Consider the following 23,879-nt stretch of genomic DNA (forward strand, 5'->3'; position numbering starts at 1 on the left):
CGGAGCAGGCGAAGAAGGTGATGGGGGATGCAGGGTTCATGCTGTTTCTTCTTAAGTTTCTCGATTCGAAATCGTTCGAGATGCAGGAAATCACGGCGGAGACACTGTCGCTCATGCTCTTTGTGCCCAAGAACAGGAAGAGGTTCGTGCGGAGTGATCAAGACGTCGCCGTTTTAATACAGATGCTTGCTCCTGACCAACCCAACTCCGGTAATAAGAAGCTTCTGCTTTCGATTTTGATGTTGCTCACGCGGAGTAATAGTGCGAGGAAAAAGATGTTGAGCTCGGGATACCTTAAACTATGTTTCGCAGAGAAATCACCTAGAAATTCTGAAGATTTTTGTTCCCCTGGTGCCTCCGACGCTTTTCTGGTGTTCGGAATCCCAACGGGTGGCCGGAGCCCCCAACAGAAACAGACAGTGCATTAAAAAAAGGGTTAAGGTACAAATCCACCCCTGAAGTGGACACCTCTAGAGCGTATCACTCCCCATTCTCGACCTTGGCCCAAATACACCCTCATAGTCTATAAAAAAGGTGCATTTAAACCCAGCGAGTTAACGTCGTTATCTTCTCGTTAACTTTTTTTTTTTTAATTTAAATTATAGATTTCGCCCCTTAAAATTTTTCCGGCCAGCCTTCGCCGGAACCCAGGCCTTCACCGCCATAAAAACAACTCTTGGCTGCAGCTTTAGTCTCAACTGCTCCAGCTTTACCTCCCGTCGTGACCGCTCCACCGGCACCAATGCCAATGAGCTCTTCCTCAATGCCGACACCGATAACTTTCCCCTCTGTTGTGTCATCGTCGTCGTCTCCTGGGTAAATTAAATTGTGTATTTTGCTGTTAAGGGGCGCGCCGGAGTAGAGGGACACGCCGAAGAATTTTTTACTGTCACTAGGATACGTGTCAGCGGGGAAATCACGGTCGATTGTGCCGGCGCCGACGGTGGTGAGCCACGGCGCGAGGTTGGTCACTGACATCCCGTTGGAGCTGTCGTTGCCAGCTGAGGAGAAGATGAAAATCCCCCTCGAAACAACGCCGTATGCGCTGATTGCAATGGGATTGAGGTAGTAAGGGGAAGGAGATCCCCTCTCCGCCGTCGATTGGGATCGAAATGATCACGTCGACGTCACTTAGAAATTAAAAAAAAAAAAGAATTTAAGTTAACTTACGCTTTTACCTCCCATTCTCGACCTTGACCCAAATACACCCTCAGAGTTCATAAAAAATGTGCATTTAAACTTATAGCAAGTTAACGGTCGTTTCTTGCCGTTTAACTTGTTGGGTTTATGCACCCTTTTTATGGACTTTGGGGTGTATTTGGATCAAGGTCGAGAATGGAGGGGTATACACTCTAGAGGTGTATAGTTTAGGGGTGAATTTATACCTTAACCCTAAAAAAAAACCTAACCGAGTCAAACGGCCGTTCAGTCGTAGCGTAGGGTTTAATTATTTAATTTTTTGGACTTCAGGGATATAGGCTATAGGGTATTAGGGTCTGACAAAGGAGTATCTGCACCCTAATCCTTGATTTAAATATTTTATGATAATTATCGATTGCTCAAATATTTGTTAGATATTCAATAGTTTGAATATTATACTAGTCTACATTTTTTCGTTGGAGTACATTATTTCGCCACAGGCCCACAACAATAATGTAGATAGTCCACAAAATCAACCTTTTTATTATTCCTATTCAAGATATGTAAATGCTACATTGCTATTCTAGATTCTCAATGCAATAAAGACTTAAAGAGAGAAATAAATTCAAATGTGAATCACATCAATAAAGTACTTACGTGTACCAATAGCTGTCGCCACCACCATCGAAATAATAATAATCCAAATCTACAAGAAAATACCACAGATTCCCAGAAAGCAGCATAACAGTAGTTGCATTGAGTTTCTAGCTCTTTATCTAAGAGAGAGAGAGAGAGAGAGAAGATGTGGATTTTCGGAAGGAAAGGGCCGTCAGGATTTTCAGCCTGCTCTACTGCAGAGGAAGTTACTCAAGGAATTGATGGCTCTGCTCTCTCCGCCATCGTCACTGGTCCATTTCTCTTTTATTGAAATCATAACAAAAAATTTATTGATTTTGATCAAATTTTTTGTGGGCTTCTTCTCTATGTTGCAAAGTTCGTTTTTTGGTTTTTTGGTGATGGGTTTGTCGTGGACTGTGGGTTTTATTCTGTTTTGATCTTATGTTCAGATTCTTGGATGAGCTAACTGTTCTATATGGTGAAGTTTTATTTATTATTATTGTTATCAATAGTTTTCTTTGTTATTGGATCATTGTTATAGAATAAATCTGATATTAAAAGTTTCCTGATTCTTGGTTATTGAGAAATATGTGTGTGCTTTGATTATTGAGATATGTGTGTGCTTTGATTATTGAGAATTATGGATGGGAAAATATTGAAGTATGTTCATTCCATGTAGTTTAATACTCCCACAAGTGTGTGCACTTTCTGTCATTTTGGTACGTTCAAGCGTGTGCAATTTCTTATTTTTGGACACTACAAGTTCCTTATTTTGTATCTCACTATCTTAACACTGCAATAAAAATGGGTCTCATGTCACCAAAAGTGATGCACACTCTTGTGGGACGGAGGGAGTACTTGTTTTTGGCTAGAAAATGTTGGAACTTGGAAGTTTCACAGTGGAGAAAATAATTGAGAACAGAATATTTGGAATGAGTATTTCTTTTAAGAAACTTAAACTATAAGTTGCATTAGAGTATATTTATTAGTTGAACCTTGTAGGTTCTCTTTGTCATGGTTGTAAAGCTATGCAATTGGTGCTGCAGCTAACATTGCGATCGCGTGTGTTTTTCCCTCGAACTTCTTTGTTGCAACTTTAGGCTGTGATTGAGTTCTATATATAATATAACATGATTTGTGTATCAAACTGTGGCATTACGTAAATATCGAATCAAATGAAATCACATTGAATTGGTCACTAACGAGTACTTGAATTGTCACACCTTTGCTTGGACATGCCTATCCGTGAGAGGCTCCAAGGAACATCATAAGATTGAGGGCTGTACCATTCCTTGAGCTAAACTTATTTATGTGGATATCTATTGACTAACTGAAATTTTTCCTAGTGTGTGGCATGAACAGAATGGAAAATCATGATGGTTATCTTAATGTTCTGATTTTCGGTGCTTTGTTTTGTCTGTCTATCAGGAGCATCAAGTGGCATTGGAGCAGAAACTGCTAGAGTCCTGGCATTACGTGGTGTTAATGTAGTTATGGCAGTGCGTAATGTGGAGAGCTGCAAAAAAGTCAAAGAAGCAATAATCAAAGAGTCCCCTAAAGCTAAAATTGATGTTATGGAACTAGATCTTGCCTCTTTGGCATCTGTTAGGAAATTTGCATCGGAATACAACTCTTCGGAGCTTCCCTTAAACCTCCTCATGTGAGTTTCCTATAATCTATGATTTTAAGTAGCAGCACATACAACTATGGTCTCGAACACTCACTGTGTCTTTTTATGTTTCATCATTATTTAAGACTTTTTAGGGCATTTTTCGTAGATGAAGATTGTTGTGTCCTGTAAACTAACATCTTTTCTTAATTAAAAGTAACAATGCAGGGGTTATGGCTACACCCTTCATGCTTTCACAAGACAATATAGAAATGCAATTTGCAACGAACCATCTAGGTATGCTTTCATGTACTTCTTTCCCCTCAAATTTCAAAGGTATCTTTTGGTACTGTTCTGTTTCATACGATCTGTTGAATTTTTTTAAGATTGATAATTCACAATGCACAGTGCTTTGTGCCATATCAGAAGCGAAAAGATTTTGTTTCTTATAACTATATTGTAATTAATAACTATGACTTAACTCTTTTTTTATTGTGAAAACTGAATTACATTAAAAGTTCATTTTGCTTTTGTCAGATTAATGTTTAAAATATCTAAATGTGCATAGCATATGGGTTTATGTTTTTACTTGAACAGGTGTTTCCTTTTAATACTCTCTAAGGCAATTAATATATTGCTTCTTTTTTGTGCTTACACGTATAAAACCATGGTGCAGTTGAAGCTTGTTTTTGCAACTCCTTAAACTATATAGCTTTTTTTTTTTTTTTCAATTGCTTTTCTTCTAACAAAGATGTCAATTATTCTGTCAACTTTTTGTTAAATTGGGACAGTGTGAGATGATTCATCAATAATTTTGGGAGATTTTGAGCGATGAAGATATCATTCGAAACAAAAGCTAGTAATTTAGGGCCTAAAAATGCATGTTGCGTTCTTTTTTATCCTGTGTTATATGCTTTCTTTGTCTGGATTGTTAACTTGATATATAATATATTTCCTCTTATGGTTTATTGAAAAGAATAAAGCTGTTGGTGACTATGTTGCTTCTTTTGCTTTTATCTCAGGTCATTTTCTATTGACCAATCTTCTATTGGAAAATATGAAGAAGACTGCACGTGAAAGTGGAAAAGAAGGAAGAATTGTCAATGTTTCATCAGAGGCCCATCGGTATCCATATCGTGAAGGCATCCGCTTTGATAAGATCAACGATAGTTCAAGGTATGTTGCGATGAAGTTGTACAGTTTATCCTCTTAGCATTAATTATATATTGTTAGTCATTCAGAAACTGTTTCTTGAAGTATCATTGCAAATTTTTCTCAAAACTAGCGATGCTGTTTTAATGTTATCGGATGACTTTTGAGGCAGGAGTTATACAGATTACCTTAAGAATTGTGGTATGCGCTCTTTGATTTCCAAAAGATACTGACTGCTATGAAACAAAGTTCTTGCTAAAAACATCAAGGATTTAAATAGAGGGAGTATGAATGAAAGGTTACGATTCTCTTATGGATGCACTTTTTCCATGGCAGGATTATAAAAGAAAAAATCTCAAACTCTCTGTTTGTTAAGTCCTTTATATCCCTTAAATTTTGGGGAACATTGTCACGCTAAGTTAGTAACGAATGTCTTATTTCTTTCTTGAACTCAACTCAATATGGTAATGGTTATTTCTTGTATTATTGCTCCACAGTTACAATAGCATACTCGCATATGGACAGTCCAAGCTGGCTAACGTATTGCACGCTAATGAACTCACGAGGCTCTTTCAGGTAATCAATGCCGTGGCATTTCAGGAGGAATTAGAAAACAATTTAAACTTGTCGAGCCTTGGATGTATCTGTCATTGCAGATTCTGTTTGTTTCCACCTGTGTTCATATCTAGTGATATTAAACAGGTGGACCCTACCGGTTATGGGCTAGTCTTAGCGGGCTACGTGCTATATGCTCCTGCCCAGTTTAATATAGTTCGAAATGGTCAGACCAAAAGAAGCTTGGTTTATGTAGGTTAATAAAATCGAACATGGCCCGTTAACACCTCTGTGTTTGTATTTGATTGATCTGTCGTAACCTTTTGGATATGGAATGAAGCTTTTTATGTAGATATGTTTGATTATGGTAGGGTTTAACTTACTAGTAATAGTTTGTCAAAATCGAGTTCATAGTGTACCAAGATATAGCCGAACTGCCTAAGTTTACACTTGTATCAAGATTATATATGTACGAAGGAGCTCGTCTACCTGTGCTGATATTCGTCTCAACACTTTTTGCGATTTGTAAGACTTTTTAGCAGTGAAATGTCGCAACATTTGGTTTTTTTTCTTGCTACTACAGGAAGAAGGGGTGAAAATAACTGCTAACTCACTACATCCGGGAGCAATCGCCACCAACCTTCTGCGGCATCATGGCCTCATCGAAGGTTACCATCGACTCCTATACTTGTATTACTTGGAAGAAGATCCAATTTATTTTTATGGTGGTGTGAAATTTGTGTGTTTTCTCGTTTGCAGGCTTAGTTAACTGGGTTGGTAAGTACTTCATCAAAGATATTCCTCAGGTGGGTTAAACCCTTTTCTTATTTCAATTCCGCGATCCATGTATAAGGGAGCAACTGTTGCCTTCAACTTGACTCGTTCCTCGTTTCGTGCAGGGAGCAGCGACGACATGTTATGTAGCTTTGCATCCAGCAGTTGAAGGAGTGAGCGGTGAGTATTTTTCGGACAGCAACGTCGGGCAGCCGACGAAACTGGCCACGGATGCTCAGCTGGCTCAGAAACTGTGGGACTTCAGCTTGAAATTGACGAACCCAAAATAGTTCCACTTTGATTCCTCGAATCTTGTTGTCATCACCTGTGAAATTTTCATCACATGTTACTGGCCTGCCACAATTTTATTCTCTTCATAGATATAAACATTTGATATATTTCCTGATGTTGATGCATGCTTGATATTTATGGTTTTAGTTCTGTGATTTGGCACTCGAAATTATATCAAGATGAGACCCCTCATACACCAGTACGTACTCGCTCGAGACCACATGTAGATTTCACCACGTGTTACCAACCAAAAAGTGTTTCCTCATATGTCTGTAGCTCATACATCAGATATGCTTTTAATACCTCCCCAACTCTGATCTTCTCGAGCTGTTATCTCTCATGTCTCCTTTACTCTGTATCAGATCTTAGCTGAGTTCGTAAGCATGATCAGTATTTTGCTGCTCGCGTATGGGCTTATTCCTCAGTATTTTGGTCTTTCTTATGGTAATGAAGATGGCCTGAATACCATCCTCATTACGATATTAATTATTTTTTTTGAGTTATTTGTGTGTAAAAGGATATATATGAAGGCTTGGGGGCGATCTACGACAAATGCAAAAGCAATTTGGGGAGCGGTATGAGCTACGATCAAATCACCCAACAAACCCAGGAGCTATTTCAAACAAATAACAACAATGGTTAACTCAAACACTTCTCGGCTTGGCACATCCTCCACCAATCTCAACAATTCGCCTCTATCGACGAAGACGTCCATTCTTTAAAAAGGATGAAGAATACCTCCAATAAGGTACACGACAACATTCTCCGAACCAAGCATCACGACTATGCCTACAAGCCAAAGAGTGGCAAAGAAAAACAACAAAGGCAGAAGGAAGTTGAGTTGTCGTCGTCGTCGTCCCTGGACAAGTAGGAAAGCACTTTGGTGAGGGTCGCCGACCACCTCGACGTTTTACAACAAGTGAAACGCAACACCCTCAGTCATTAGATTTTAAATGCTGACACTTTGCGAATGGGGGACTAAAAAGTTAGCAATACATAACCGAATGGTGGAAGAGATAGCGAAACGTCGAGGATGTGATATCTAGTTCAATTTTTAGAATATATTTTAAATTAATATAATTTAAAATTTTATTTTAATGTAACTTTTTTAGGATTATTGTAATTCTAAATTTAAAATTGATGAAAATTTTAATTTAAAATTTTATTTAAAATTCAATTTTCAAAGATAAAATGAAAAATCTTTAGAACCCCCTATTGTGGAGGTGGCCCTTAAAATACGAAATAGTATTGGGAATGAATAAATGGTATGAAAGATAAATAAATAGATGTATTAAATATAATAAATTGTGGAATGTTGTTCAAAAATAAAACATGAAAAAATAATTTTTATTTACATTCTAAAATGATAAAAATAAATTATTTTTTGGGAGGAAGGGAATATTATCTGTGACCAAATTAGGACTGAACATTCAGGCGGTTCAGGTCGAAACCGAATCGAATCGAAAAAAATATAACTCGAATCGCCTATAAATTTTGAACCCGAATCAAACCGTTTCAATGGCCAAAATCGAATCAACCCGAACCAAACTGAACCACAAATTTTTGGTTTGGTTTGATGCGATTTGTCATAAATTTCACTATATATATATATATATATATATATATATATTCAATTTATGAAACTGGATGATATTCATTTTATAATTTAACACAAAAATTTGGGTACAATCGGTTGTACCGTACAATTGGGTTGCACCCTCACCCACATCCTGGCCTGCATTCTGACCCGCATCCTGACCCAAATCGTATAAATGACACTATTCAATTATACAAATGACACTATGACATTTTACAATGTTATATGTCATTTGTATGACCGAATAGTGTCAATTATATGCACTGTCATTTGTATAACCGAATAATGTCATTTACACGGTTAGTGTTATTTGTATAATTAAATAGTATCAATCATATACAGTGTCATTTACAATATTATAATATCATTTATACGTAGTGTCATTTCTATAACCGAATAGTGTCATTTGTATAATCGAATAGTGTCAATCATACACAATGTCATTTACAATATTATAATATCATTTATACGTAATGTCATTTGTATAACCGAATAGTGTCATTTACACAATTTGGATCAGAATGCGGGTTGTCAGGATGCGGTCAGGGTGCAACCAGATTGTACCTAAAACCACCTTATAATTTAAATGTTAGTAATTAATATATATATATATATATATATATATATATATATATATATATATATATATATATAGGAGGAAGTTCAATAGGAAAATAAATGTTTGCAAAGAAATTAGAAACAATCTCAGCCATTGATCATGATCCATCGAACGGTCAATAATTAAGATTAAATTTCGCATTTAGATTTTTGATGAACGTATCGATAATTATGTTGAACGTATCTAGGTTTCGAACACCAAAAACTCCAACTGTTCAATAAAATTATTGGTATGTTCAACCGTATTACTGACATGTTCAATGTTATAAGCTCATTTTCTTGTAGAAACCAACACTATATATATAGTATATATTAATAATGTTTAATTCGGACGTTGAGGTTCAAAATGGCACCGATTTTTTCAAATCCAAACTATATAGTTTTCCAAATGGCCGAAATTTTGATGTAGCACTTTCAATAAAATAAATAAGTTAAGTATCACACCCCATAAAAATATAAGTTTAGTAGCACATTCCTTGTAAATTGTCAAATATATCCTTAATGGTCCCCACCACATCTTTGACTTATTTAAAACTTTTTTGTTTTCTTTAAACAATAACAATTCAAACGTGCAAGTATAGAATCTTCCATCATTATCAACATATTCTTTTTTTTTGTCTTATTATTGTCTCTCTCTCTTTCTCTCTCCAAAATCGTGAATTTGATATATATCCACTATTCCGCCTATTTAGGGTTTAGGGTTTCTTGCATGTACACGATTTGGAAGATAATAAAGAAACAATGCATGAATTTGATTTTCAGCCTATTCAGTCGAAAAGTGGTCAAAACAAAAATCTTGTTTCAAATCATTCAAAAAAAAAAAAGAATCTTACATCTCATTTATTGTATTTTTCTTGTATTTCACTTATGCAAATATTGAGAAGACACGGTTATTCACAAGCAAAAGCTACCGTGTAAATCTTTGCAAATCTTTGTAAATCCAATGTAGAATTCCTTCAAAACAATACACGCCTCTCTCTCTCTCTCTCTCTCTCTCTCTCTCTCTCTCTCTCTTCTATTATTATTTTAGCTTCCAAGTTAAAAAAAAAAAAAAAGAGAAAGAACCCTAAGTTCTCTAAGAAACTCATGGCGCCTACCACCGTGCACTCCATACAAACCAAATCTACTTGACGTCGGTACTTCACCAATCCACTATGAGTGAAACGGAATCAGATTACGAGGGGGAAGAGCGGCCACGACAAAGAATTGAACGGGCGAATTCTAGGAACGAGCAATATCAGGCGCCTCTTCCGGTAAGAATGACGTTAATGCTTGATTCTACCGTTATCAAATTGTATATAGTTAATTTCGTGTTTGAAATTATGAAAGTGGCAATCTGAAAATTGTGTTTGAAATCATGAATTATGTAAATCTGCAATTTTTCGAAGAAACCGTGTACCGTGCACGGTTAGGTTAGTTCTTGCATACACGGTTTCAATTTTATAGTACACGATTAAGTTTAAATGATGTATTTGATACTAATATGCTGTATTTGTATATATATGTTTTGGGTTGAACTCACCGTGCACGGTTTGTTCAACCATGCACGGTCCATCGTGCACGGTTGTGCACGGTTTCAAAAAAACCATGCACAGTTGTAATTTTTGTAATTATTTTATGTTTATATGAACTCTGGTGTGTTCTGATGTGCACGATTCAACCGTGCACGGTTGGTTTCTTGGATTTTTTATGCACGGTTCTATTTTCATGCACGATTTTTTTTGTGTTTGGTCTTTGTTGATACTAATCATCATTTTGAATTCATTACAGCCTCCGAACTATGTTTGGTTACGTCCGCACATGTAAGGTTATGCCGGACGTATCAATCACTACACCCGGATAGGAACATTAAAGGAAGTGGAGACGTGCTTGATGCATTACAGATGTTATGAACAATTTAAAAGTGGTCCGTTTGGCCACTTAGTTGATTTGAGAAGGCAGGAGAGTGCGAATGCCGCACTGCACCATCTTCGTCTCAAGGTCATATAACGTGCCGGGATTACTCATTCTCAGCATATACAAATACGACGGGAGCATCTAATAGGAGTTCCCAAAATCACCATACGTCATCTCAATCGCGATGTTTCTTGCACGGAGAGCGAAGCTGGAATTTATCTCAATCCCGAATAAGCGCTGCATCTCTGAAATCATTTCCTTCTGCTTCAAAACGACCCCCTCGCCAACCAATTTTCGTGTAAAATACTTTCCAAAAACCCTCGCCGGAATCTATCTCGAGGCAGTGCGATTCAAATCCGTGTGGCAGGTGTGATCCATCACCACCTTAATTACTCTCCAAATCAATGCACTCTGAACGGCTCGCAGCATGAACGGACAATCGTTGCCATGCTTGCAAACAAATAACAAATGAGTCTTACTGGAACGATCCACGGTGTACTCCAAGTGATTCTCCATATGATACAGGCCAACAGTGATCGCCAACTCATCCTTCGACCGAAATAGAGCCCCCACTGATAATATCCCGCTCTCTAGTACGTTAGAATCCTCCCAACCTAATGCCGGCGCATCGTCAAAATCGAGGACTGGAATCTCTCAGTCACGTGCCTCAAGCTGCTCAACTCCGCCACGAGGCTCGACATCGGGCTGCTCATCCGATGTGAAATTCTGAGGCCCTGTCTGTCTCCAAGCTTCTTGTTCAGTCTACACTGAATCCAATATCTCTCTGCGTCGTATCGTCTCTTCTTCCTCATCCGAAGAGTCGGACTCGTCTTCCTCCTCCTGCGACGATGATTCGTCCCTACTATCATCTTATGTCGGGATACTTCTTCCAACTTCCGTCTCGGTAGGAAACACAGTAGACCGATGTGACTCATAATATCCTCGCTCCTGATTCTGAGGAATCGCAACTGCAGATTGTTTGCCCTTCTCGATCACGTACACAACGGAATATTTCTTTTGCTCGGAAATCAGACGGTTCAAATCTGAATCAGCCTTCAAAGTCACTTTTATTTTTCTCCATTCGTCCGTGGTCGATGTGTAGAAAAGCATATAAGTGGATCGACCATCCTCGTTTAATTGCTCGTGCACCTCTTGCATCAACTTCGCATGACAAAGCTCTTCATTCGACACGTACACGACAACCTCATCGCCGCCTTCATACTCGGTTAAGTTCCACTGACCACTATGCCGTATAATGATTGCTTGAAACGACATCTGCTTCAAAACGACAAAAATACAACATTTAAATACACAAAACAGGAAACCGTGTACTCAAATACATGAAATAAATATACAGAAATGCTAGAAATAACATAAAAAACATCCAAAACCAAACCGTGTACAGCAAAATCCCTAGCCATGCACAACCGTGTACACAACCGTGCATGGAAAAATCCTAACCGTGCACGGACGAACACTAAGGGTGGAAAAATAATGTAATTTACGTACAGAGTGTTTTTCAGGAGTTTTTCAAGTCCAAAACATGTAATAAGTCATATATATAATATAATTATCGAAATAAACAACATTAAATCACTTAAAACTAAACCGTGCACTCATAAACACTTGTACACGGTTTCGTGCACGGTTTAATATACAATTATATTTTAATGTTTAAAGTTATCTAATTTAGTTCTAAACAATATTATAATCTTCCTAAAAAAATTCATATTCAAACAACACGTAGAAAGCCAACCGTGCACAACCGTGTACGAAAGAACAGTAACCGTGTACTGTTGAAATTAATATATATATATATATATATTCCACAAACCTTATACAATATAAGACTTCGGATCAATTTGTTTTTGAATTTAGAGTAACCGTGTACCTGTCGAGCAATATGTTGAGAGGATTTTCTTGTTTCTAGTTCAAATTTCTAATGAATGAACAGATTTGGTTGGTATACACTTATTTTCTCCTTCATTAATTAACCAACGACCTCAAGTACGGATGAAAATTTAAGGTTTAATGTTTCCTTAAAAAGTGCAAAGTCCGCAGCCTAACTTCTAAACATAATAAATGTGCATAAATCACGATTTCTTTCAAAGTAAAATCATAAGTATGAAATTATCGTGTAATTTGTAAGCATAGGCGTCAATTTTTTTGACTTTTATTAAATATATAAATATATTAGATGTCAACATCAACACTTTTTGACTAATCATAAGGGTATTCAATTTCTTTCACTCAAAAGGTGCTACTAAACTTATATTTTTATGGATGGTGATATTTAACTTATTTTTTTTACTAAATGTGCTACTACTATGTATTATCACTTTTCCAAATATCAAACTAAATTGTACTATTACATGTATAAGAAGTTAAAAACCGAATCAAATCATCATATAGTACTATATTTAGGTTCAAACTAAATTGTACTACTATATTTAGGTTTGATTTGGTTCGGCGGTTCCAGTTAGCTCGGCCCACACCAAATAAAACTTTGTTATGGAAAGAAACTCTAATAAATGCGAAATAAGAACCTTTGTTAAAACCTTTCCAAACAGGAAAAAAGGAGTATTCCGTGTATTACACAAAAATGGAGTTAACAAAGGAGACAACAGTGTTCACGAATCACAATGTCTGCAAAATCCCGCCAACCAACAATGTCGGCGATCACATGCTTCGGCCTCGGTCGAAGGCGGAGGCGGAGTGTTAAAGTATTCTGTTGTAAACCTTGCTGAGTCAGCAAGATTAGTTACGTTTTAGTTAGTTTGTTTAGAGAAGTTTCCTTTAGCTTCTTAGTTAGTTAGCCCTTGTATAAATAAGTAAAATGTGCAGCTGTAAACCAATTTCAATTCAATCGAATACAAAATTCTTCTCTCATTTCTTTTCCTCTTCTTCACACTTCTCATACCTCTTTCTACTTTACATTCAACATGGTATCATACGCCACAAAATAGTCTAGATACATTCCTCTCAGTCTAAATACTTTGCATCTCGATCCTGCTTCCGCTACTCTCTCTGCTCATCTTCATCCATAGATCCTAGCATCCATGGCTACTCACTCTCCTCCTGCGAATTTGCCGTATTTTCCACAAATACTCAAACTCGATCGCACCAATTACGCTTTCTGGAGAGCTCAGGCTCTCTCTGCTATTCGCGCTCATGGATTCCATGAGTTCATTGATCCTATGGCACAGGCACCACCGCTACTTCCATCATCCTCTACTTCTCCACCGAATTCTGCGTGGCTCCGCCGTGATCAGTATTTACTCAGCTGGATGCTATCATCGGTTACTGAATCCATGCTAGGTCACGTCGTTCGCTGCTCTTCATCTCGCGAGTTCTGGTCAGTTCTTGAGAGGCTCTTCATGTCTCAATCAAAAGCAAGAATTATGCAATTGCGTCTTCTCCTACAAACTACAAAGAAGGGCGCTATGAGTGTTGAAGAGTTCTTCCTTAAAATGCGCAGTTATGCCGATCAACTCTCTGCCGTTGGCCAAATCATCAATGATGATGAACTCATCATGTATATCCTCTCTGGTTTTGGACCAGAATATGAAGCCTTGGTTGTTAACATCATGCATCGCAGTGACAATCAAAACCTACAGGAAATTCAGTATTCATTTCAGGCTTACGAATTGCGTCTTCAACAACAAAATGTCTCCTCTGGATTTGAGTTAGCTGCTCATGTTGCTTATCGCAGTCAAGGTAGAGGTACATCTCCATCCCGTGGAGGTTTCAACCGCTCTATGCCTTCCAACAAAAGCATAGTCTGCCAGCTCTGTGGCAGATCTGGCCATGTGGCCATCAAGTGCTTCAAGAGATTCGACATCAATTTTACAGATAACACTGCTCCTCAGGCCTTTCTCTCTGATGTGCAACAATCTCACTCTCTGAATTCTGCTAATCTTGTTGCTTCTCAGGATACATCCACTTTGGATCCCTCTTGGTATGTGGACAGTGGTGCTACAGCTCACATCACTAATGACATGCAGAATCTAGCTATCAACAATGACTACTGTGGTAATGAAGGCCTCATGGTTGGAAATGGTAACACTTTACCCATCTCTTCTTTTGGTTCCAACTCAATACCTCTATCTGCAAATCATTCTTTGCTTCTCAATAACATCTTGTATAACCCTCAAATCACCAAAAATCTAATCAGCATCTCTCAATTTACCAAAGATAATGCCGTTTCAATTGAGTTTACTCATAACTCTTGTTTTGTTAAGGATCTCAAGACTCATAAAGTTCTGCTGATGGGAACACTCTCCCACGGACTCTACCAGCTTGATCTGTCTTCTCTCTACAAGAAGTCTACTCCACAATCACCAACATCTTCTTCACAGCCTGTTAGTTCTGCCTTTACTTGTAATAAAACTCTTTGCACAGATAGTACTTCCTCATCCTTCTGTGTAAAACCTTCTGCTTTTGCTGGTATTTGTACATCTTTAGACACACTACATAGATCTCTTGGTCATCCTGGACCAAATATAATAGCTAAAGTTTGTACTCTTCTCAACATTCCATATAAATCCAATGATCTTAGTTTTTGTGAAGCCTGCAAATTAGGAAAGATGCATCAAGTAGCTCATGTCTCTCAGCCTATTAAAACCAAGTCTGCCTTTGATCTTGTTCACTCTGATCTGTGGGGTCCTGCATCTACACTCTCTACTGATGGTTATCAATATTATATAATATTTGTGGATGACTTTACCCGATACACATGGATTTATCCCTTAGCCTCAAAATCTCAAACCACTACAGCTGTCACAAACTTTATACAAATGATAAAATGTCAATTTTCCACTCTTATAAAGTCATTTCAGTCTGATTGGGGGGGAGAGTTTCGGCCTTTAGTACATCACCTCACTAGTCTAGGTATTCATTTTCAACACCCATGCCCCTATGTTCATGCCCAAAATGGCAAAGTTGAACGCAAACATCAACACGTAGTTGACATGGGCTTAACCTTGCTGAGTCAGGCTTCCCTTCCTCTCACCTTTTGGTGGGATGCTTTTCAGTCTGCCACCTACCTCATTAATAGACTTCCTACACCCTCCTTAAACAATATCTCACCTTTCCAAGCCCTATATCATCAGTCTCCTAACTACAAATGGCTCAAGGTTTTTGGATGTGCATGTTTCCCTTATCTCAGACCCTATAACCAACATAAGCTACAATTTAGATCATCCAAATGCCTTTTTCTTGGTTATAGTGAGTGTCATAAAGGGTATAAGTGCCTCAGTTCCTCCAAAAGACTATATATCACAGATACTGTTCATTTTAATGAACAAGAGTTTTCCTATCCCATCATGTTTTCCTCCTCTCCACCTCCAACCAATTCTTCCCCTGTATCCACTTCAAATTTTCTCCCTATTCTTCCTCTTCCTGATCATCCCACTATTCAGCCATCATCCCCTTCCTCTCAATCCTTCTCTAGCTCTTCCCAATCTGCTGCCACACCACACTCATCTCCATCCCTAACTCCCTCTCCACAGCAGTTCAGTTCATCATCATCTCCACCAACTCTACCATCTCCAACACCACCATCATCTTCCCAATCTGCTGCCACACCACACTCACCACCATCCCTAACTCCCTCTCCACAGCAGCTCAGTTCACCATCATCTCTATCAACCCTACCATCTCCAACACCACCATCATCTCCATCACCACCACCACCACCTCCTCCTCCTTCCAATACTCATTCAATGCTTACCAGATCCAAACTTGGTGTTTTCAAACCTAAAAGTTTTGTTGCACAGCAAGATTTTGTTCCTGTCAGTTCTTCAGTAGGGTGCTTTGCTATTCAACAAAATGAAGTATATCTTGTTCAGCATGTTAATTCAGTTCCTACATCAGAGCTTCTCTCTCTCCCTAAAACAGATGCAGAAGCTCTAGCTCACCCAGGGTGGTGTGCAGCAATGGAAAAAGAAATTCAAGCTTTAAATCTCAAAGGTACTTGGATTCTCATTCCACCATCTCCTTTCTATAAGGTGATAAGTAATAAATGGGTGTTTCGGGTCAAGACTTTATCCACTGGTGAACTTGATAAACTCAAAGCCAGATTGGTAGCTCGTGGCTTTGAGCAACTTGCAGGTGTGGACTTTCTTGAAATCTTCAGTCCGGTTGTAAAATCTTCTACTATAAGGCTCATGTTTGCTCTAGCTGCTTCAAAAGGGTGGATAATCCAGCAAATTGATATTAATAACGCATTCCTCAATGGTGATCTCGACGACAATATATATATGTCCCAGCCTAAAGGATTTGCAGACCCTGCTCACCCTGATTATGTGTGTAAACTTCAAAAGTCTCTATATGGCTTGCAGCAGGCCCCTCGGGCATGGTATGATAAGCTCAGGCATTATCTCCTTTCTATTGGCTTCAAAAGGTCTGTCTCTGACTTTTCACTTTTCTATAGAAAGGATAAAGATGCTTTATTACTCATATTGATATATGTCGATGGCATTCTTATTACTGGAGATAGTCAATCTGAGGTCTTGGGTGTTATTGATCAGCTTCATCAACAGTTTGCTCTTACTTCTCTTGGTGAGGTTCATTACTTCTTAGGCATTGAGGTAACTAAGTCTCAATCTTCCTATGCTTTATGTCAATCCAAGTATCTGAAAGAGTTGCTGGATAAGACCAACATGAGCTCCTGTCATCCTTGCTCCACGCCCATGACTCCTGCCACCAAACTATCTAAGGAAGGTGGTGAGCCTTTTTCTGATCCATCTTTATACAGGAGTACTATTGGTGCTCTGCAATATCTCACGCATACCAGACCCGATATTGCCTTCGCTGTCAACAAGTTGAGTCAGTTCCTTCACCTTCCTACTACATTGCATTGGACTGCCTGCAAACGTGTCCTTCGTTATCTAAAGGGCACCACTTTCATGGCTTTACACTTTGCACCCTCTTCTTCAACACAACTCGTTGCTTTTGCTGATGCTGATTATGCTAGTTCTGTTGATGATCGGCGTTCAACTGGAGGTTATTGCGTTTATTATGGTGATAACTTGATCACATGGAGCTCCAGAAAACAGACTGTTGTGTCTCGTAGCAGCACTGAATCAGAGTATAGATCTCTTGCAGCTGCTACCTCTGAACTGCTATGGTTACATTCCTTATGTCAAGAGTTGCATCTTCCAGTTGCATCTCCTCACAAATTATGGTGCGACAATTCCAGTGCAGTGGCCTTGGCCTCTAATCCCGTCTTTCACGCTAGAACCAAGCATATCGAAGTTGATGTGCATTTCATAAGGGAGAAAGTTCAAGACAAGTTCGTTGAAGTTGGCCATGTTCCTGCTATTGATCAAGTGGCCGATTTGTTTACCAAACCTCTTGCCGAGCCTCGTTTCTGTTCTCTGCGAAGTTCACTCCATCTCGAGCCTCTTGTTGGTTCTGGTTAACACCTCTGAACCTTTTTTGGAGCATGTTAAAGTATTCTGTTGTAAACCTTGCTGAGTCAGCAAGATTAGTTACGTTTTAGTTAGTTTGTTTAGAGAAGTTTCCTTTAGCTTCTTAGTTAGTTAGCCCTTGTATAAATAAGTAAAATGTGCAGCTGTAAACCAATTTCAATTCAATCGAATACAAAATTCTTCTCTCATTTCTTTTCCTCTTCTTCACACTTCTCATACCTCTTTCTACTTTACATTCAACACGGAGACTAGTAAGAGGTTCTGTAGCTGAAATGACTTCAATTTCTTTCTGCATATAATAATCTAAATCACAATTTCTTTCTGTAGCAGCATTTAGTAGTTGCATCTACTTTCTCGCTCTAAATCTCTAAACAAAGAAACAAGATGTGGATTTTCGGAAGAAAAGGGCCGTCTGGATTTTCAGCCTGCTCTACTGCAGAGGAAGTTACTCAAGGAATCGATGGCTCTGCCCTCTCCGCCATTGTCACTGGTCTATTTTTCTTCTGTTCAAATCTCAACAAATACTCTCATTTAATTCATTATGGGCCTCTTCACTATGCTGCAAAGTTCGTTTTTTGGTGATGAGATTGTGTCTCTGGGTTTCTGTTGTCATTCTAGGATGAGTTAACTGTTCTATATGGTTGACTTTTTCTTTTTTCGTTTCTTAAAAAAAAAGTTGGGGGAGTTGGGGTGGGTTCTGTTTGATCTTTGTTTGTTACTATTTTCTTTTTACTGGGACATTGTTGTAGAATGAACACTGAGATTAAACTTTCCTGATTCGTGGTATGTGTGCTTTTCTTGATCCTCCCTAATGCAAGTAGTGTTTATGTTTTGTGAAATTAGGGGGTATTGCACAGCTGCTGTTCCTCTTTTCCATGAAGTTTAATACTTGTCTTTAGCTTGGATTCGTTTGAGGCTAGAAAATGTTGAACTTGGTAGTTTCACAGTTGAGAAAACAATCGGGAACAAGTATTTTTTTGTAAACATAAACTATTACTGCATTGATATTTATTAGCTGAATCTTGTAGGTTCTCTGTCATGGTTCTGAAGCTATGCCATTGGTGCTGCACCCATTGTTCACATGCCAATATTTTTTATTTTCTGATGACCTGTTTTTCCTTCAAACTTTTGTGGTGTGGCTTTAAGCTGTGATTGAGTTCTAAATATATAACATGGTTTGTGCATTAAATTGTGGCATTATTTACATATCAATCAAATCATATCAAATTGGTCACAGATGAGTACTTGAATTGTCATACCTTCAGCTTGGCACATCATAAGATTGAGGGTTGCAGCAGTACTTGAGCTAAAATGATTTATGTGATTGAGTTCTTGTATGTAGCTGAAACAGGGTTGAAAATCATGATGGTTATCTTAATGTTCTGATTTTAGATGCTTTGTCTCGTCTGTCTACAGGAGCATCAAGTGGCATTGGAGCAGAAACTGCTCGAGTCCTGGCATTACATGGTGTTCATGTAATCATGGCAGTGCGTAATGTGGAGAGCTGTAATAAGGTTAAAGAAACAATAATCAAAGAGTTCCCTGAAGCTAAAATTGATGTTATGGAACTCGATCTTGCCTCTTTTGCATCTGTGAGGAAATTTGCATCGGAATATAACTCTTTGGGGCTTCCCTTGAACCTCCTCATGTGAGTTTCCTGTTATCTATGATCTTAAGTAGCAGCACACACACCTATGTTCTTGAACACCCACTATGTCTTTTATGTGTCTTTATCATTTTATGTCTTTTTTAGGGCATTTTTCTATAGATGAAGATTGTTGTGTCTTGCATACTAACATCTTTTCTTAATTAAAAGTAACAATGCAGGGATTATGGCTACACCCTTCATGCTTTCACAAGACAATATAGAACTGCAATTTGCCACTAACCATCTAGGTATGCTTCCATGTACTTCTTTCCTGGTTCTGTTTTCTTTGATCTTTTGAATTCTTTAAGATTGATAATTCACAATGCACAGTGCTTTGTGCCATAACAAAAGCGAAAATTACTGGTCTGTTATAACCATATTGTGACTAATAACTACGAGTTTACTTTTCTTTTTGGGTTGAGAAAATTGATGAATAGTATCTTAATCTATGTTACATTTTCAAATTTCAAGTTGATTCTGTTAGATTAACCCTTAATGAAAAAAATAAATAAATCAGAATACATATAGAAAATGGGACATTTTCAATTCACCCATACGTATGGACAAGATGATTTATCAATTGTTTTGGAAACTTTTGAGCCATGAAATTGTTAGAGGCAATTTGAAACAAAAGCTAGTAATTTAGGTCCTAAAATTGCATGTTGCATTCTTATTATCCCGTGTTATATGTTTTCTTTGTGCAGATTGCTAACTTAATACTATATTTCCTTTTATGGTTTTGTGAAAAGAATAAAAGTATAGTGACTATGTCCTCTTTTGCTTTTGTCTCAGGCCATTTTCTATTGACAAATCTTCTATTGGAAAATATGAAAAAGACTGCACATGAAAGTGGGAAAGAAGGAAGAATTGTCAATGTTTCATCAGAGGGCCATCGGCATCCATATCGTGAAGGCATCCGCTTTGATAAAATCAATGATAATTCAAGGTATGTTGGGATGAAGTTTTGCAGTTTATCCTCCTTGGCATAGATATATTGTTAGTCAGCTCGTCCTTCGTACACTGGATCTCATTTTTAAATAGCATAAGACTTTATAAGATTGTTCATAAACTGTATTTGGGATATGACTGCAATTTTTATTTTTTTTTTCATTTTCATTTCAAAATTTGGGTAACATTATGATCGCAACTTACAACTCGAATCTCTATCTACCTCAGATACTGTGAAAGCCTTAAAACTCTTTATGATATGAAAGCCATAAGCTCTGAGTTAGTATCAAATGACTTATTTCGTTCTTGAACTCATATGGTAATGGTTATCTCCTGTGATATTGTTCCACAGTTACCAAACCCTATATGCATATGGACAGTCCAAGCTGGCAAACATTTTGCACGCTAATGAACTTACGAGGCGCTTTCAGGTAATCAATGTTGAGACATTTCAGGGGGCATGGAAAAACTATTTCAACTTGTAGAGGTTCGGTGAGATTGTCATTTTAGATTCTGTTTCTTACATTCATTGTGGACCTGTGTTCATATCTAGAGATGTTGAACAGGTAGGCACTACCGGTTTCGGGCTAGCCTTAATGGGCTACGAGCTGTATGGTCCTAGGCCGGTTTAATATGGGTCTGGTTTAAATGGGCCAATATCTAACTAAAAGTAAAATTTTACTTTTAAATCAAAAAATTTATATTGAAACACACAGGGTGTTTGATTATACATACACTTGAATTTTATAATAGAAAAGTTTAGTAATAACCATCATAGTATAGTATATCAAGTAGTACTTCCTAACTTAAAGTATGTAAATCAAATATACTATTATAATTTAAAGTGCACTTGTGGTTTAAATTTAATAAGTTTTAAATAAGCTTGTAAGTTTCATTACATATAAGTTTTAAATATACTATTATCAACATTTGGTTTTGTTTTGCTACTACAGGAAGAAGGGATTAAAATAACTGCTAATTCTCTACATCCAGGAGCAATCGCCACCAACCTTCTGCGGCATCATAAAATCCTCGAAGGTTACCATCGACTTCTATATTTTTAGGGTGTGTTCTCATTATGGTAAAATAAGGGATAACAAAAAAAATTCCCTTTAAATGCTTTCTTTATTTTCCCTCATTTTCTACAAAATAGAATCTCACCATTTCTCATTCATAATTTTCACTTCAAGGAGGGATAATATTACCCCTCTGTGGAGTGAAAAGAATGAATGAGAAATGATGAAATTCTATTTTTTGTAGAAAATGAGGAAAAAGAAATGAGACATTTAAAGGGAGATTTTTTGTTATCCCTCATTTTCTCATGATAAATTGAACAACCAAAAAGAACACACCCTTAGGGGCGTTTATTTTGTGTGATTGATACTCCCTCCGTCCCACTTATAATGACACATTTTCCTTTTTAGTTTGTCTCATTTATAATGGCACATTCTAAAAATAATATATAGTCCCTACCCATTCTACACACATAAAATAAGTGATCCCTGCCCATTTTACACTCTTAACACTTTATTCTTAATTTTCGTGCCCATTTCTATTGTGGCTTTATAAGTTGGACGAAGTGAGTAATATACAAGGTTGATATTCTTATCCTTATTGGTAGAATTTCTTTAATCCCACCATTTCAATGACATATGAATCGAGTAAAAATTAGCTCAAAGAAGATCAGATTTATTTATGGTGGTGTTAAATTGTTGGATGTGTTTTCTCGTTTGCAGGCCTACTTATGTGGTTTGTTAAGTACCTCATCAAAACTATCCCTCAGGTTGGTTACACCTTTTTCATTTCAATTCAGCAAAGCAACAAAGATGCCTTCAACTGAACTCATTCCTCGTTTCGTGCAGGGAGCAGCCACGACGTGTTATGTAGCTTTGCATCCAGATGTTGAAGGAGTGAGCGGTAAGTTTTTCTCGGACAGCAACGTCAGCCAGCCGACGGAACTGTCTGCAGATGCTCAGCTGGCTAAGAAATTGTGGGACTTCAGCTTGGAATTGACAAGCCCTAAATAGTTCCACTTTTGACTCCACGAATCTTGTTTTTATGGTTGAATAAACAAATATTTAAAATCTGTGTTATAGTGGATTCGAACTTAAGACCTTTAGGTTCATCACATGCTACTGTTGTAAGAAATTTTCATATATATTCACATGTTGATGCATGCTTAATATTTATGTTTTTAGTTCTATGATTTTGGCACTCAAAATTATTAGCAAGTCATTCATTAGGTTACTATCAAGATGAGACCACACATGATGGATTGTGTCAATTTTTTGTTTTCACAAATATAAAGAGTTGTGTGGTTATCGAGTACTAACTGCTTGGTCTAATTATGCGCACCAAATATTTAAAACTCTTTTTTGATTAAAAAAAGTTGTGTATGATTGTTATTTTTGTCATCTCATATCAATTTGCATATTACCATTTGAGATTTACTATAAGTTACAATGCAGTTGCTCCCCTACGTGCATTACACTTTAGACTGCTTTCATTATATTAATTTCAGTAGTGATTTGTCCAATCATCTAATCCTCCAATTTTTTCAGTATTTATTTAATTGTTTTCTCTATATTACTAATTAATATTCTGTCCAATTCAACTACACTTATTTTTTATTATAATTTATCAATGATCACTTTAATCACTCAACCACAACATTTTGTATAGTTATTTTTATCTTTTTTTCAATTATAATATTTTTTTATTGTGTTAAACATAAATTAAAATAATAGAAATTTTGTAAAAATTCAACAAAATTTTTTTTTGACAAAATAATAAAAATTCAAAACATTACAAATTAAGAATAAAAATTTCAAAACATTACATTATTAGTTGATTGTCGATCAAAGGACTTCTTCACTTCATGCACATTCAGTAGATTCTTTTTGTTGATCCTTCAGATGTAACCTATAGACATAATAGCTTACTCCCTAATAGATAAGTTGCATTCTATAAGGTTACTTCAGCAGGAGTTTTGGTACCATTATTGGTAATCGTCAAAAGAATAGAATATTTCCAACAATTTCTTGTTTTTTGATGATGCTAAAACCACTAAGAGCATCCGCAACGCATGATCTTCGCCTCGGGTCGATGCGCGTCGTTGGCGTCTCGTTTGGCAGGAGACACGGGCGAGGTCGACGTCGGGTCTTTACGGCGCAACGGGTCGATGGCAAAAAATGAGTTGGGGATTAAATTTGCAGAGATGGCGAAGACAATTTGGGGAAGAAGAAGGCGGGTGGGGGTGGGGGGGGGGGACGAAGTGGAGGGTGTGTGGGCGGGGAGTTGGGCCAGCGTTTGGGTTTTCTTTTTTGATTTTTTTTAAATTTTTCTTTGATTTTTCTTTTAATTTTTAAAATTCTATTTTTTTAATTCTTTTAATTTTTTTTATCTAATTTTAAAATCTTATATTTTATTTTAATTATTGCAATGTTTGAATTTTAATTTTAATGAAAATTTGGAATTTTAAAATAAAAATGTAGAATTGAGAATTTTGTGAAAATGAAGATTTAAGATACAAGTTAAGACATAAGGATTGTGGAGGGCTGTGTCTTAGGTGGGAACCACCACATAAGGATTGTGGATGCT

General features: G+C 37.2%; 3 protein-coding genes across 4 annotated transcripts in view; 2 read left to right on the forward strand and 1 right to left on the reverse strand.

Annotated features, from left to right (window-relative positions):
- LOC130994894 (uncharacterized) overlaps positions 1-23,879 on the reverse strand; it is a 1,167,164-nt gene that overhangs the window by 51,975 nt on the left and 1,091,310 nt on the right. The window lies entirely within an intron of this gene.
- LOC130994917 (short-chain dehydrogenase TIC 32, chloroplastic-like) lies at positions 1,695-6,254 on the forward strand. The gene is made up of 8 exons (XM_057920056.1): positions 1,695-2,048; positions 3,187-3,418; positions 3,585-3,664; positions 4,390-4,543; positions 5,017-5,095; positions 5,658-5,742; positions 5,834-5,880; positions 5,974-6,254. Exons 1-8 carry the CDS (start codon positions 1,943-1,945, stop codon positions 6,136-6,138), a joined length of 948 nt encoding a protein of 315 aa, XP_057776039.1. The 5' UTR covers positions 1,695-1,942; the 3' UTR covers positions 6,139-6,254.
- LOC130994916 (short-chain dehydrogenase TIC 32, chloroplastic-like) lies at positions 17,958-22,480 on the forward strand. Of its 2 annotated transcripts, XM_057920054.1 has the most exons (8): positions 17,958-18,173; positions 19,100-19,331; positions 19,500-19,579; positions 20,124-20,277; positions 20,632-20,710; positions 21,233-21,317; positions 22,016-22,062; positions 22,142-22,480. In XM_057920054.1, the coding sequence occupies exons 1-8, from the start codon at positions 18,068-18,070 to the stop codon at positions 22,304-22,306; spliced, it is 948 nt and encodes a 315-aa protein (XP_057776037.1). In that variant the 5' UTR covers positions 17,958-18,067; the 3' UTR covers positions 22,307-22,480. The 2 variants fall into 2 exon arrangements, with proteins under 2 accessions (XP_057776037.1, XP_057776038.1); XM_057920055.1 differs by lacking the exon at positions 22,016-22,062 and having other exon boundaries at positions 17,992-18,173; positions 21,233-21,346; positions 22,106-22,480.

This window comes from Salvia miltiorrhiza, chromosome 7 (genome assembly GCF_028751815.1).
Source record: "Salvia miltiorrhiza cultivar Shanhuang (shh) chromosome 7, IMPLAD_Smil_shh, whole genome shotgun sequence".
NCBI lineage: Eukaryota > Viridiplantae > Streptophyta > Magnoliopsida > Lamiales > Lamiaceae > Salvia > Salvia miltiorrhiza.

Coding starts and splice junctions, on each gene's coding strand:
- LOC130994917 (XM_057920056.1), top strand. CDS start 1,943: ATGTGGATTTTCGGAAGGAAAGGGCCGTCAGGATTTTCAGCCTGCTCT. Junction 4,544..5,016: donor AAGATCAACGATAGTTCAAG/GTATGTTGCGAT, acceptor ATTGCTCCACAG/TTACAATAGCATACTCGCAT. Junction 5,881..5,973: donor TCATCAAAGATATTCCTCAG/GTGGGTTAAACC, acceptor CGTTTCGTGCAG/GGAGCAGCGACGACATGTTA.
- LOC130994916 (XM_057920054.1), top strand. CDS start 18,068: ATGTGGATTTTCGGAAGAAAAGGGCCGTCTGGATTTTCAGCCTGCTCT. Junction 20,278..20,631: donor AAAATCAATGATAATTCAAG/GTATGTTGGGAT, acceptor ATTGTTCCACAG/TTACCAAACCCTATATGCAT. Junction 22,063..22,141: donor TCATCAAAACTATCCCTCAG/GTTGGTTACACC, acceptor CGTTTCGTGCAG/GGAGCAGCCACGACGTGTTA.